We start from the raw sequence: 16,415 nt of genomic DNA, 5'->3' as shown, positions 1-16,415 counted from the left end.
TTTAATATATCCTTGTGAGGATATTAACTTATGAGATGTACAAAAGAATTGATGTACGAGTCCATTAAGTAAGAAAATTCACAGGACTGTGGGCTCTACACAATGAGTTGCAAGAAGTCTTTCTATAAAAAAGCCTAGTGCTGGTCAGTAAATCCACCCAACATCCTCTTTCCCTTTCGTCTCCTACCCTGGGGAAGTGGCAATGCCCACGCTCAATTATGTGGCCTGCTTTTTCCCAGCCCACTTGTCTCGCATTTTTCAGCTGTCCCATCGCCTTTGTCAGCGCAGTAACTTATTCAGTGCTTTGACAGTTATGTGATGCTCGTTGGCCTAATTCTGCCACGCATTCTCAGAGCTCCCTGGGAAGACAGAACGTAGGAGAAATTGTTCCACAGCACTGCAGCAGTGGGTGAGCAAATGTACACAGCCCCACAAGAAAGGCTTCAGTTAGCACATATACTCAAACACTTACACAATTTTATATTCTGTTTGTTTCAGGATTGTGTTGTAACTATTTGAAAATTACAGTATTTTCAGTTGTCCTTGCTGCACTGCATCCTTTCCCGAACTTCCTTTTTTGCTTGTTTTATCAAATAGGAACAAAGCTTAAGAGAACCAAAGGTACACACGTACACATTAAATAAACTGATCTACAAGGACTTCCTTTCTTCTTCCTCTATTTCATTTGTCTCCAGTTGTAGTTGATATGATTGAAGTCTTAAGCTTTTTGTGGTACTTTTATTTCTTCACAGTGTCCCTCATGGTACTTTTCAGACTGCAGTTACCACTGCAATCTCTCTCGAGTACAATTTAGTTATCGGATGCACAGATAAGTGTAACCTCCTATAAATTTAATCTAAGGTAGGAGGTGGAAAGTCATCCTAAATCAAGTGTCCCTTCAAATCTATCTTATTCTGTGATAGTATATTTCTAAGAATTTATTCACTACCACTTTCAAGTGTTGGTTGGTGGGATTTAAGCTAATTCCTATGGCACATGGTTTTTTCAGGGTAAATCAGGAAGCTGTTCTAGAATCAGGGACGTGACAAACATGGCTTTTTCACATCCATCTATTGTGCACCCTGTAGCAGTGCTTATTTGTCTGTTGTGTAAGTTGTGTGTGATTGCTGATGCACATTCTTACCTCCTTTCCCTTGTGCATGCTCCCTGACAAGTCCCAGGTACCTGCTGGAGGGTCAGGCTTTGTGGCACACCTTCATGCAGTGCCTTCAGCATAGCAGTCGAGCCAAAGGAGCATCTGCTGCCACAGGCGGTGACTTGTCTTCTAGTCACTGCCATATTAAACACTGGCTGATCGTTAACTATCTAATAAGAGCTTATGGTAGGGATGCGGGAAAAAATTAGAAAAATGAAAAATATTTTTGGGGAACCGGATTTTCAGCAGTATAGACAAAGGTTCACTAACTCGAGGAAGCTTGAAGCTGAAGATGGATATCTTTTCCACTGACAATTATGTTTGAAGCAATGAGGGAGAAGGTAAAGAATGAGAGCATCGACGGTTAGGGGCAGCAGTGTAAATCTCTCTTGGGAAAAGATTCTTGAGTTCCACAACATGCCTAGATCCTATGATTAATTCCTTTTCAGGATAAAATCTATATTTGTGGAGGCAGCATATGTGTTTAATGCAGAACACCAAAAAGGAGAAGGAAAAAAAGGGGGGGGGGGGGCAGCTTTTTAGCTTGGCAAGTAGCGTGTGGTTTGGCTTCCACCCAAGAGATCATAGAATCATTAAGGTTGGAAAAAACCTCCAAGATCGTCTGGTCCAACCATCCCCCAACCACTGCTATCACCCAATGAACCATGTCCCTAAGCACTACGTCCAACCTTTCCTTGAACACCCCCAGGTGAACACCCCCAGGGGCGGTGACTCCACCACCTCCCTGTGCAACCCGTTCCAATGCCTGACTACTCTTTCTGAGAAGAAATGTCTCCTCATTTCCAACCTTAACCTCCCCGGGCACAACTTGAGGCCCTTCCCTCTAGTCCTATCAGTAGTTATCTGCAAGAAGAGGCTAACCCCCAGCTCTCCACAACTTCCTTTCAGGGAGTTGTAGAGAGGAATAAGGTCTCCCCTGAGCCTCCTCTTCTCCAGACCAAACAAGCCCAGTTCCCTCAGCCGCTCTTTCACAGGACTTGTGTTCCAGGCCCTTCACCAGCTTCGTAGCCCTTCTCTGGACACGTTCCAGAGCCTCAATGTCCTTCTTGTACTGAGGGGCCCAAAGCTGATCACAGTACTCGAGGTGTGGTCTCACCAGAGCAGAGTACAGAGGGACAATGACTTCCCTGGTCCTGCTGGCTGCACTATTCCTGATACAAGCCAGGATGCTGTTGGCCTTCTTGGCCATCTGGGCACACTGCTGGCTCATGTTCAGGCAAGCGTTGACCTCCCCCTCCCCCCCAGATCCCTTTCTTCTGCCCAGCTTTTGAGCCACTCTGCCACAAGCCTTTGCAAGCCATTGCATGGGGTTGTTGTGGCCAAAGAGCAGGACCCGGCACTTAGCCATGTTGAACCTCATCCCATTGGCCTCTGCCCATTGATCCAACCTGTCCAGGTCCCTCTGCAGGGCATTCCTACCCTCCGGCAGATTGACACTTCCCCCCAACTTGGTGTCATCTGCAAACTTACTGAAGGTGCACTCAATTCCCTCATCCAAATCATCAATAAAGATATTAAAGAGGATGGGCCCCAACACTGACCCTGTGGGAACGCCACTCATGATTTTTGTCAGCTGGATTTAAGTCCATGCGCCACCACTCTGGGCCGGGCCAAAATGTAACAAGATGTCTGATACCACACAGCACATAAGTGTATGAAGTTCCTGTATTCATAAAACAGCTTGAAGGTTAAGTAAATCAAAAAGACTCTATTCTTAATTACTGTGATAAGTTCTTATGCAAAAAATCTTATATGTGTTCTGGAAATTCAAAGAAACAACTCCTGAGTGATTGATCACTGTTACTGTTGTTTGCAGTGCCTCCAAAGCCAATTCATCTGCAGAAGATATCACCTGTTACATACCAAACCCCTAGGCATAAAGCTTTATCAAGTCAGAAGCCAAGAATGGAGGAAGATACACCTACCCCTGTTCCTAGTGTCACAAAGGAAAAGTCCAGTAAAGTGTCAGATCTCATCCATCGTTTTGAAGGAGGCAGGTATGTGGTATAATTTTAATTCTTTTGTAGTTCTGTCATGTGTGGCTTAACATTCAAGTAAAGTGTAAATAATGTTGATGGTATGGTGGTGCTCAAAACTGTCCCTGCCAAAGGAGCTGATGGCAAAACTGCATGCTTTGAAATGGTGCGAGCCAATTGTATATGTGGTCTGTACAGGGCTGTGCTTCTTCATGAGGCCCTAGTCTTAATTTTTCTTTAAAGTGAGAAGACACACACACACACCCCTTTCAACATTTTTAAAAACATCCTGAAAAATACAATGATTTGAAATAAGTGCTGATTTAAGAATGAAACTTTGGAGCAAACTTTTATAAACAAACAGAAAACTGGAAATTCTGGTTTTCCTTTTATACTGACTTAACCTCTTCAGATCATTTATGTGGAGAGCAAACAATTTTAGTGGATGCATGCTATATGAGTTACTTGTATTGATATGGCATGCATCCACTAAACTGCTTTGTAGTACTTGGTGATTTTAGTGGAATATCTTGATGTTCCTTAGCTTTTATACTGTATTTCACAGGAAACACTTGGAACTTTGAAAAACAAGAACTAGAGTGAGCTCTATATTCATGGAATAGTTCTATTTCTGTGTCTTTTAATTGGATGCATATGACAAACGTTATAAGCTCTGAAACAGAAGTTCCAAATATATCTACTCTGTACAAAGGAAGTGACTTTCCAGAAATCCCATGACAGGGGAACAGTTCAGGAAACGGTCCAGTGACAGTGGAGTGTTACAAGTTTGGGATATTACTTTCTTCTGTTTCCTCAGGATATTGATGTTTTGAAGGAGTGGCCCCTAGAGGACTGAATGCACGATGTACAACAGATCATGTTGTAAGGAGCCAGAGTATTAAAATTTTCATTGAAAGAATGCCTCCTCAAGATGGGGGAAATTTAATCCTTTATGCAGAAGCAGCTAAGCTATGCAAAAGGAGGTTTGTTTAGTGGAATAGAAAACATTTGAGAGCTTTGTCTGCAAGAAACTTCCATCATTAGCCACAAGCTTAATTGTGCTGCTGTCACGACAACTGCCAAAAGGTGGGAAAAAGAAACTAGTGCAGCACTAGAGGTCCTGTGAATTTTATGACTAGTTCAGGTCTCCAGTCCTGTTATCATTTTGTTTCCCAGTCTTCCTTCAGAGAATTATCCAAGTCTTTTTTAACAACGCAGTGTCACTAGAAAAACAGTTTTACCTCTTTGATTGTTCTTCCTAGTGGCTGTGAACTATCAAGTTCTAGAATAAAATACTTACAATAGAGCATGCTTTATTGTTTTTGTTTGGTTTTGAACTCATCTGTAAGTCTGAGCAGTTACATTTTCATTGCATGTGTGGAAGTGGAGAATAAGAGGCATATAAAAATCTTTCCATAGAATTCTGACTTTTTGCAATAAAGGCAGATGTAAAGGCATCAAAATGCACCCCCGAAGGAATTGAGCTGCCTTTTGGAATTTCTCTGTCCTTAGAAATACTGCCTTCAGTGTTATCAGCTTTTTTTTTTCTTTTTTTCCTGAAAGAGAACTTCTTCAGTTCAATGTGCCCTCGTGCCAATGAGCTGTATGTTTGTTTTTGCTAGCCATGCCTGCTGGATTGTACAGAATTTTTTTTCAATATTATGCAAATAAAGGAATCTATGAAGAAAACACTGAAAACTTTCTTTTTTGTAGACTTTACAGGCATTTTGTTTTGGGGAGAAGTTGAGTAGCTTTTGGCTAACGTTATTCCTAATGAAATACCTCTCCAGTGATAAACTCTCTTCAAATCTCTGATCTCTGCTGATGAGAAACTTTCCTAATTAGCATGCCTAATTCTGGAATGCCCTGCCGTGGTTGGGGAAGGAGTGCACGTTTTGAAAACGTGCTCAACTCAGAGAATGTGTCTTCCATGAAGGTCAGCTTCACTTGTAATTACTGGTCTTCAAATGACTAGGTAGCACGTTCGTGAATGACAAACTGATCCTCGATTATGATAACATATTTTCATTAGTCTGTACAGTTCATAAACATACAGGCATGGGAGAAAGTTAATTAAGCCACTTTACTGTATGCATGCAATGGAAAAATGTCAATGAATTATAGCTAAGTTTCTCAGCATTTTGGGAGCGCTTTTTTTTTTTTAAAAAAAGAATAATTTCTGCACAACTAAATGAGAAATGATTTAGTTCTTTTGTTATATGATAGAAGAAAATGAAGCTAGTGTAAGGTATTTTTCAAGCCACTTGTATAGAAGTTCATAATATACTTATAGTATTTGTATAAACTGTCCTATAAATAAGGAGTAAACATACATAGAGAGATGAGGATGTAGTCAATCAATATAGACTCCAGGTTTTCACTAAGAAATGCATGTTGTGCTTTAATGGAAAAATGCTATTCAAGTCTTGGTGGTGTGAACTTCCTAATATTAATATAGGAAGAAACGATTTGGAGGAACTGTTTATATGGTCTAACTGTCCTACTTCCCTTAATAGTTGTTTAGTTATTTTTTTCTTTTATAATGCCATGTTTAACTTTTCTCTCATCTATGTTTTGCTTGTCTGGTGTCATAGCCCATTCAGTCCTAGTGATTTGAAGAAAGATTCCTCTGTTCTCAACATCTCTAAATCTCAAGGAAGATATGGATCAACACCATCACCTCAGCCAAAATTCCCCTCCCAACAACTGCTACAAAAACAGGGAAACAGTAATACCAACAAAACTCAGGTTGCACAGACGCACACAGCCAATGGTGTACCAGCACAAGACCAGATGGAACGTGAGGACAGGAGGATACCTGACCATGGCTCTGCTGTGTCCACCCCAGTTCCAGATAATTCAATCAACAGCAGCTTAATAAATGGCGAAAGAGTAAGTACGTCCAGAGAGTCATTAGAAACTACAACTTCCTGTGAAGGACAGATACTTAACAGCTGCTACAGGACTCCAAGCAGTGATACACTGCTCCCGTCTGACAATGAAACTCTAGAAATTAATACTAACATGGAGGAAGAACCAAATGAGGAAATCAGCAAGCAAGATCAACCTATAGAAACAAAGGTAAAGAGAGAAGTTGTTTCTTTCTTGCAATATTGCTGCTCTGTATATTTTCTCTAGACTTCTGTTTATAAAAGTACGCTTCCTAGGGCAGGTCAGAAAGCTGAAAATCTTCTAGTTATTTTTCCTCTAAAAAACTGAAAATTTATTACTGTTTCCTCATTGTTTAAAAAAAAAAGAAGTATTTAAAAATAATCAGCAAAATGTCTTAAACTACAAAAAGAGAGCTGAAAGTTTGACTGTCCAGTGGCAATTGCTTCTGAAACAATCTGTCAAAAAAATTGTAATTTGGAAAAATTTTCTTGGTGTTGGTAATTTTATGTTAACCTGTAAAATGACACAAATGCTAGAGCAGAGGCTGTGCCACCAAAAGGATACCGACGTTTCAAATGTGTTCAAAGAGGTTAAAAGGGGGGGGTGGGAGGGGAAAGGAAAATTTTGTTCTTACATTCCCTCTTCTTCCCACCTCCTTCCCCTAAGTTAGGTATCTGAGGGTTTGAAAAAAAAAAAAAAAAGTGAAACTGAAATATATGTACATGTTTAGCACTGTGAGGAAGGAGTTAGTGGCATATACAAAATAAAATTTCATGTGTATTAAACTGAAGCAAAACAGGGCTTCAGGAAAAACTGTCAAATGGATCCTTAACTTAGATGTAGTTGTCAAAGCTGGAAAGGCAGTGGCAGTCTGCTAGTTACCAGATAGAAAAGAGATTCAGAGAATACTAAATATATGCTTTGTTAGCAAGAACTATAGAACATGATGAATTTGAGCTTCCTCATAAGGAAGGTTTTAAATTATTAAGGAAAGTAAGTGGGTGGAAGAAAATCTGTCTTAGAAAAATTAATTGCTGAGAAAATTTGTGAAATTTCCCCTTTTAAATGTTTGATTATGCAGTTTGCCTTCTTGTACTGAAGCATTCATGGCCAGTGAACATCATCAATAATTTCAGTCAATCTTTGCTCTGTGTGAGTCACTGCAGAGGGTCTGGGCTGGCACCTTCTGAGCCCTGCTCTTCTCCACAGAACTAAAGAGGAGAGCGGCTGGATGAACATCCCATTGTGTGTTGCTGAGCACTGCTAAAGCTGTTCTCCAGTTGTCATGTGTACACCTGTATCAGCCAACTACAAAAATTCAGGGAGATTGTGGAGCTGGAAATGCAGGACTACATAGCTTTGGACTGCATATCAGTGTCTTCAAAGAATCATAGAATGATTTGGGTTTGAAGGAACCTTAAAGATTATCTAGTTCTGAACCCCTGCTATGGACAGGGGCACCTCCCACCAGACCAGGTTGCCCAAAGCCCCATCCATCCTGGCCTTGAACAGTTCCAGGGATAGGGCAGCCACAGCTTCTCTGGGCAACCTCTTCCAGTGCCTCACCATCCTCATAGTAAATAATTTCTTCCTAACATCTAATCTAAACCTACCCTCTTTTAGGTTAAAACCATTACCTGTTGTCCTATCACTACAATTCCTGATAAAGCATCCCTCCCTCTCTCTCTTCTGTAAGCCTCCTTTAAGTACTGAAAGGCTGCTGTGAAGTTCTTCTGGAGCCCTCTCTCCTCCAGGCTGAACAACCCCATCTCTCTCAGCCTGTTTTCATAGGAGTGGTGCTCCAGATCATTCTCATGGCCCTCCTCTGGACTCACTCCAACAGGTCCCTGTCTTTCCTATGCTGGAGGCCCCACCGTACTCCAGGTGGGGTCTCAGATCAGCAGAGTAAATGGGGTGAATCACCTCTGTTGACCTACTGGCCACACTTCTTTCAGTGCAGTCCAGGAAACAATTGGCTTTCTGGGCTGCAAGCACACATTGCCATCTCATATTCAGGTGTTCAGCCACTACTACCCCCAAGTCCTTCTGTGTAGGGCTGCTCTCAATGCAGCCATCCCCCAGCCTGTATTCATGTTTGGGGTGCCCTGACCCAAGTGGAGGACCTTGCACTTGGCCTTGAACTCTCAAGCCTGTCCAGATCCCTCTGGACAGCATCCCTGCCTTCTTTGGTGTCAACTACACCACTCAGCTTGGTGTCATCCACAAACTTTCTGAGGGCACACTCAATCCCACTATCCATGTTGCTGACAGATATATTTAATAATACAGTCCCAATACAGACCCCTGAGGGGCACCACTTATTGCTGGTCTCCACCTGTACGTTGAGCTGTTGACAGCAACTCTTTGAATGTGATCATCCAAACAAGTCCTTACCCGCTGAGTTGTCCATTTGTCAAATCCATACCTCTCTCTGTTAGAGACAAGAATGTTGTATGGGACAACATCAAATGCTTTGTACAATTTGAGGTGGATGATATCAGTAGCTCTTCCATTAACCCCTAATGCTGTACCCCTGTTGAAGAAGGCCACCAAATTTATCAGGCACAATTTGCTCTTAGTGAAGCCACGCTGGCTGTCACCAGTCACCTGTCCATTTTCCATGTGTGTTAACATAGCTTCCAGGAGAATCTGCTCTATGAACTTCTTACACAACTACTTTGCTGTTTTCATTTACAAAACAGCAGGATCTCTCCAAGCCCTTAAATTAGGTTAACTAGGGATCCTGTGTGTACCCGCTGAGGATAAATTCTGTATCTAGGAAAGATGGGACACAAATTTACATGTATTACAGGGTCATGCCAAGAAGGTGCTAGTATGTGGGTTGGGGTTTTTTTTGTTTGTTTTTGTGTTGTTTTTTTTTGGGCAATTTGTTTTTGCTACTAATGATTAAAAATGATTTTCATGTAAATGTAAATCTGATAGTGATTCGGGGTGCCCTTAACATGCCACACCTTTCATTATGTTTCTGTCTTATGATCGGTAATGCCTGCTTCCCTTCTTTGTGCCAATAAAGTGCTGAATGCTCCATGGGCAATGCTAAGCTTGAATCCAAGTTGTGCAGTAAGGTGCTGGCAGGATTTTTCAGGAAAAGGCAGAGATGGGAAGCATTTACGTTGTCATATCCAGGAAGGAACTGAGCAAATGGTTGGAGAAAATGTGATTGGGAGCAATCTCATTAAAGTGTTTTTGACCTGCTGGGTGACCAACAAAAGTTATCTGGCCTGTATTGACCAAGAGCCCAAGTGCGAGGCTGTTACTAGATGTACTGTTTGTTGATGTTAGAAGGGTAGAAAACAAAACAAAACAAAACCAACCACAGAACAAGCCCATGTAGGATAACTCTTAAGATAGCATCAGTGGAGAACTGGATCTATAAAAACTGAATTGGATGATAACAGCACTTTCTGAGATACCAGTATGCTTGTGGTACAAGAACATCCTCTTTAATGATGTTAAGAAGCATATCTACCATAGATCTGAGGGCCATACTTTACAAAATAAAACACTAATTTAGATTAGGGTAATTCAATCTATAGGTTGAAATGAAATTGAGTTTGAAGTGGCTGCTGCCATGCCATCTGAGTATAGGAGGGGAGGGTGCTGAGGAACAAGAGAGGTCTGATAGAGCCCTAAGCTCTTACTGTGTCCACGTAGGCATTGGAAAGAAACAAGAGCGTTTAGGCAGTTTGTAGATTTTTACTAAGCACCCTTATTGTCAGTAAAAGATCTTAAAACTGGGATGCAGTTGAGTTGAAGTTGCACTTCACTGAGTAACAACACCTTTCTGTTCTTTTTAATTAAGCAAGCATGAGTGTAAGTAAAATTGAGTGAAAGCAAATAGGAGTAGATGCATGCAAGTCATAGACAAATTTTAAATTATGCATCTGATACTTATTTTGGTAGCAATGTGAAGTATCCTGTCTCCTGTATGCCATACTTCCTAATTCAGGGAAAGCTGGTGCAGCCTCACCTTGAGTACTAGTTGCAGTACCGGACACCACAGTTTAGAAGGACATAAAACTATTAGTGTGTGTCCAAAGGAGGACTACGAAGATGGTGAGGGGTCTGGAGGGCAAGATGTATGAGGAGCAGCTGAGGTCCCTTGGTTTGTTCATCCCAGAGCAGAGCAGGCTGAGGGGAGGCCTCATGGCGGCCTGCAGCTCCCTCAGGAGGGGAGCGGAGGGGCAGGCGCTGAGCTCTGCTCTCTGGGGACAGCGACAGGATCCGAGGGAACGGCATGGGGCTGGGACAGGGGAAGGTCAGGCTGGATGTTAGGAAAAGATTAAAGAAGCATTTGGACAACAGACGTATGGTCTGATTTTTTGGGTGGTCCTGTGTGGGGCCAAGAATTGGACTTGATGATCCTTATGGGTCACTTCCAACTTGGGATATTCTATGATTCTGTTAGTCTACTGCTGGAAAGGGTGAATTAAACTGGGGAATGGTACAAAACCAAAGCAGAAACTGGTTTTTAGACCTGGAAGAGAAAGCTTATTTAGAAGTAATGGTGCTCTTACATTTTCCACCCCACCTCCTCATCACTGTAGGTCTGACTAAAGTCAAATTCTTGCAGGTTCTGGAAAAGTTTAGGTGAAACTAACTAAATTTGACAGTGATCTGAGACTTTTTCCCCAAATGAGCAGACCGCAGTATGTATTATTTCTCTTATTTACTGTATTAGTCTGAAAGTCGCAAACCACAAATACCACAAGGAAAAAGATGATTGAAAGTTAAGTTTCCTGCCTTGCAGCAGAAGCACCTTCTGTCATAAAATTTGTTTTTTCTAAAATGTGGAGGCTGAATAGTACAAGAACATCCCAATCAACTAGCTTCCTGAATAACATCTTGTGAGAAATCTGCTACTGGAGTTAACTGCAGGCAAGAAGACAAATACTTCTGTATTTGTTGTGAGATTTGGTAGGGAATGGGGATATTGACTGCATGCATGCCATAAATGGAGAAGAATCCATTGCACATCTTTATTAAAGTATTTACTTGATAGCTCCTTTTAATGGCCATGCTGGGGGCTCTGGTGTTTCAGATGCAAAACCTGGTGGAGGTCATGTGTTTCTAAAGGTAAGGTGAAGGATTGATTTAAATAGGGTGAAACTTTTGTGCTATGTTAACTTTCTGCCAAGAAACGTTTAACTGTTGCAATTCTTGAGTAACAGAGAAAGTAAAATCCTGGTTCTACATTTTATGTTCTTCTTCAGCAGCAGTAAATCATGAACAAAGCTGTATATCTTTAGTACCCAATATAAATGTGTGTAAATCCTCTTGAAGAATTGCCTTTTTAGGGTTAGTAGGATCTTCACTGCTTATCTTGGTTACTATGCAAGAAACTCACAGATCACTTTCATAATAAACTGTTGCATAGAGTTAGTCAGAAGGTGGTAGTAATATTCAGTAGCTCATGCAAAATTTAGTGTTTAACTTGATTTTAGAAACTAACTCAAGAGATTAAATGAAATCTTAAATTCTCATGGAGATTTACATTTATTTTCCCAATACTCACAGAACAAAGCTTCAGATCAAGAACCAGCCATGACACAGATGGTTTTAGGAAAGGAAAAACCCACTCTCTTACTTTAGACCAAACTCAGCATTTAAATCAAACAATCAATATCGCACAATGTGGATTGAATGAGTTTTGCTTATATTTTACATATTGAGAAACACAGATATGGTGAGAGATATTATTGCAAAGCCTGTGGGGTAAGGGCTATGCTGTGATAGGAGTGAATCATACACTGCATCACTATTATGTTGGTAGGTATAGTTTTCTTGACGGGAGATGGTACTTGGGAGATGGTATGAAGTTATCTTTAAATTAGTGCAATCTGTGCAGGTTTTGCACAAGATGCAAAGAATTCATATCCTCAGCAGCATTTTTTGTACCTCATCTAAATTTGAGAGTTCAATTTAGGTAGAAATTATTTGCTTTCGTAGAATGGTTTGGGTTGGAAGGGACCTTAAAGACCATCTAGTTCCAAGCCCCCTGCCATGGGCAGGGACACCTTCCACTAGACCAGGTTGCTCAAAGCCTCGTCCAGTCTGTCCTTGAACACTTCCAGGGATGGGGCATCCACAACTTTAATGTCTTAAGCATCCATAGTAATGCAGTGATTCTATGGATGTGCAACTTTGTACTAAAGAATAGGCAGCTAAGCCCAGGTGAAATATGTAATTTAAAAATCCTATCTAGAGATACAGGTTTGCAGTCCTGCCTGCATGAACTTTGTCAGATGGTTGGATAGAATGGAAAGTATGGTTTGCTTGAAATTAATAATTTTTAAATACTTTTAGCTAATAACTTATTCAACCAGAAAATATCTGTTTCAGGTCATTAGAAAGGTCAGTTTAAAGATATGTCACAAAATTGTCTAATTTGCAATTTTCAAAGGTTAGTTTTTGGAGGACAAATTGAACTGAGAGTTCAGTTCATCTGCAACCATTAGAAAGAACAGTAAAGTTTTACTCAACTTTATCCTTTCATTTGGAAAAGAGTAATGCATTCTTTTAAATTAAGTGTTTAAAAAAATGCTTTGGTATTTTTGATATGGTTGCATTCTGCTTTACAGTAGATCTCAGGAACTTAGTGTTACCTTATGCTTCTGATATTTTGATCAACGGTTGAAATTCAGCCTCTAGTTGAATATTCTCTGTATATCACTAACTATTCCTGGTTGTTTTTATATTTTGAGTTGCCTTCTGTTTAGGGTCATCTCATAAGTTTGAAAGGTTCTCCCCAAATCATTGAGCTGTGCTTGAAGTGAGCGGAGTATGTATTCCAGGTATACTTTGTAGTAAATTTTTATCTCAATCTGTTTTGTTAACTGCAGAGAATCCAATATAAATGCTGAATTACTAAAAGCATAAAGAAGTCCTATGAGATAAATAGAAAACACTTCCAGTAAAAGTGTGTCCAGTTCTTTCATTTCTTGTGTCTTATTATCTTGCTTGGGAAAAGAGATGTGTGCATTTATGGTTATATGCTGTGAAAATAAACTTTGACTTGTAACTTGAAACAGACTTAAAATTCCCTTCCGCTGTTAATGATTAGATATATTCATCAGATTCATCAACACTGAAGTTCTCAGAAGTTGAATACTAACATCATGTTTTTCTTTATTTTTTTAAGTTTCTTCTTCGAATATTTTTTCCCTATTTATCTCTACAAGGTATTTCTTGAACAGCTCCAATAACTAGCAGCTATGTCATTCTAACTGTCATAAAATACTTTTCAGTATTTATTTCCAAATAATGTTGCAAGACTTACTTTGCTATTCAGAATAGCCCCATGCAGATCTGCAGACCCTGTGCCTCTTCTGCTCTGCCTGCCCTGAGCCCATAGCTGTACCCACTCCAAACAGCAGGTGGGTGCCCAAGCTGGGGGCAGAGGTGCAGCAGGGGCTTCACACATCACTTCTACTTGGAACAATAATGAGTCTTTTTATCAATTGTAAAACTTGAGAACTATGCAACTGGACCTGTTTCACCCCCTGCATTCAGGACAAGTGGCAGCCATTTCCATCAAAAAAACCCTCAACAGGAGATGGATGCCACTACTAGCAAAATAGCCTGTGACCTGTTGTTTCCAACAGGAAGGAAGCTGGAGTTGACCTCATTGAAACCAGGTGCTTTTCTTTAGATAGGATGCTGGAAAGGCACAGAAGTGGGAGTATGAGAAGGGAGAGGGATGGAGCTAGCAGGAAAAAACACAGTTGGGAGTTCTTCTAAAATGTGGACAAATATTGAGATGCTGCAGTGGGAATCTGAAGACTTCCATAAAAGAAAAATAGCAATACAGTTTTCTGTTATTCTTGCACTGATCTAACCCTGTAGGTGGATGTTCTTATGCTAGAATAAGAACATGCCACTGTGATTAAAAGAGAACTCATCCGTGGTGTGTGTTTTCCCACAAAGAAGATTCCTGAGTCAGGTAGTGACTGTAGAAAGGAGACCAAGGTTGAAAATTATGACAATGTGTGAGGGAGGTACTGAAAGGATGGAAAAGCTGAGGGGTAAAAGGGATTTGTCCTGGCTCAGGGGTGAGGATTGAATGCTTTTTCTGAATTGCTCATTTTGTATATTTTTTGAGTCTGCTGTGCATGATTTTTCTCTCACCTAATTAGTTCACGTAATCTTCTGAGAACTGTAAATCGATTCTGTAGCAGTGCTTCAGGGAGACAGTGGGTTTTAGCAAAAAATAACAATCAATCAAACAAAAAACCAAAAACCTGAAAAATACATACTTGCAGAGGAGCCAGTAGCCTCCATGGTTTTGTGCCTCAAGCAAGTCCACGTGTAAAATTCCTTGCAAATGACTGCACTAAACAGCATGTTGGAGCTGTAACTGCAAATCCTTTAGCTCTCTGCATTCTCTTGACAGCACTTAAAATGCTGTTCTGTAGGTTACTGTGGTTGCTATGTGGATTGAAACATTTAATGAACAGCTTTGAAGTCACTATTGAAAGCCTGTATTTAGGGAGGGAGCTTGCTATGTAGCAGTGTGGCTGTTAACTCTGAAGATCAGAGTTGAAATGAGTTCATATCTGGAATACTTGCTGAATACTGAAAGGTGAAAAAAAATGACTGTTGTCCTTTACATGAAAGCTCTGTACTTCATTACTCACTATTCTGCGAACAATCTTTATAAATAAATGTACTTGCAAATGTTTATCTTGCAGAAAGCAGCATGCAGTTTGAAATCAGAAATAACTGTTTCAAGATCTCTCTACTTATTTATTTATTTTTAAGTATTTCTACAGTTTGTCTAGAAAATTCCCACTGTCCTATAAGCTCTATTTGGACATACGCTGCCACTTACATAGTCAGATTCAAGATAGATTCAGATGTCATTAAACACAAACACTTTTCAGCATGACTGCTAAATCTAGAAGAAAATCTTGTAGTGGAAGAGTCATTTTGTTGAATCAAAAATATGTTTTGTGGAACGAAAAACTTTAAAGTGAAAACTTTCCTTGAGAAGTAAAAATGGCTTGTGTAATGGGCTAATGAGGTAGCACTCTAATTGCAGCCAGCAATGCATCAGTAATGAGTGTATCGATGAACATAAAACATTTTGCATGGTATTTTTCAACAGTTCTGGTATGCAAAGAACGGTCAGTTCAAATAACTTTCCAAATGGGGGCGGGGGAGAACACCAACTAATTCCATCTGTTACGTTTTACTCTGCAAATGAGTTCTTCCAGTGCTGAAAGGTTGGTGGTACTTGATTACCAGGATGTGAGCTGAGCTGTTCAGTAGGGAGTTTGGGCTTTGGCAAAGATCCCTGTGCACACTGAGAAATACTAAATAGTTTAGGCTTTGACTTTCTCTCTGGAGCTGTTTGGTTATTATTTTTTTTAAACCTCCTCTGACTTTTGTATTTGTTGGTTGAACTGGCAGAAAGCTTGTATTTCCCAAAATAGGGTGATTATTACAAAATGTGAAACTTGGTTTTCAGATGCTTCTTGGACTCTGAGGTAGGTAATCATAGGTAATCACATATGCTTTTGAATATTTTTTTTTAATTTTTTTGAATATTTTTTTTAAAGTATTGTTATGTTTCCTTCAGTATTCTAAGGGCTCTTCTCTTCTCCCTCAGGAGACAGATGAACAGAAACGTCACAAAATTGCGAGTGAACTTCTGCAAACAGAAAAAGCCTATGTTAGCCGACTTGACCTCCTAGATCGGGTGCGTTTCTCTTTAAATTGTTTTTATTTTCTTGCCATTAATTCACTTGAATGGCTGTGTGTGTGTGTGCATATTACGTAAAGGAGGTGGTATGCTTTTTATATTTTGCTGACCTTTCCAGTCAGCCATCTGTGGTTGCTGCATAACTTTGTCATTTTTTCTAATTTAAGAACACTGCGTTTTTAAAAAACACTTTAGAATTTTGTGGCTATTAATGCAGTATCTTGTGTGTGCATGTAGACTTCAACATAAGCAGTAGATGTGCAAAATCTGTACTAGCAGCCAATCCAACAAAGGGGATGAATAATGTTGTCCTCACTCATTTCTTGATTGCTGTTGGACAAGAAAGAGTATCATTTTATAATACTGATATTGCCTGCCCACGAGCAAATTAGTAAATCTTTCAGGTTTGAGCTGTATGAACAGCATTTCTCTTTAGTGCTGAAGAACCTAGGAAGATGCCCATTGTAAACTGTATATGTCCTACTTTTCTATTAAACATTTAGACCAAACTCTGTTAAAGTGAACAAAAATTCCTCTTTGTGCAAGGGAAGGGTTGAGTTCTTGTGCTCTGTAGAACCAAACTGATGTTTCTTAATGTGGAAGTCTGGGAGGGGTTGTTATGCTTCTAAATAGGGTTAAAAAGTAA

At 40.1% G+C, this 16,415-nt stretch overlaps 1 protein-coding gene across 10 annotated transcripts in view; it reads left to right on the top strand.

Moving 5' to 3' along the window:
- Window positions 1-16,415, top strand: part of FGD4 (FYVE, RhoGEF and PH domain containing 4) — a 120,926-nt gene that overhangs the window by 81,460 nt on the left and 23,051 nt on the right. For 9 of the 10 annotated variants that reach the window (XM_040561515.1, XM_040561591.1, XM_040561538.1 and 6 more), the window contains 3 exons: window positions 2,994-3,174; window positions 5,748-6,234; window positions 15,677-15,766. In XM_040561515.1, coding sequence (XP_040417449.1) covers window positions 2,994-3,174; window positions 5,748-6,234; window positions 15,677-15,766 — 758 coding nt within the window. The remainder of the gene's footprint in view (window positions 1-2,993; window positions 3,175-5,747; window positions 6,235-15,676; window positions 15,767-16,415) is intronic. The other variant, XM_040561526.1, reaches the window with a different exon arrangement.

Source organism: Cygnus olor, chromosome 1 (assembly GCF_009769625.2).
Source record: "Cygnus olor isolate bCygOlo1 chromosome 1, bCygOlo1.pri.v2, whole genome shotgun sequence".
Taxonomy (NCBI): Eukaryota; Metazoa; Chordata; class Aves; order Anseriformes; family Anatidae; genus Cygnus; species Cygnus olor.
Note: the sequence above shows the minus strand (reverse complement) of the source record. Positions and strands in the feature narration are given on the sequence as shown.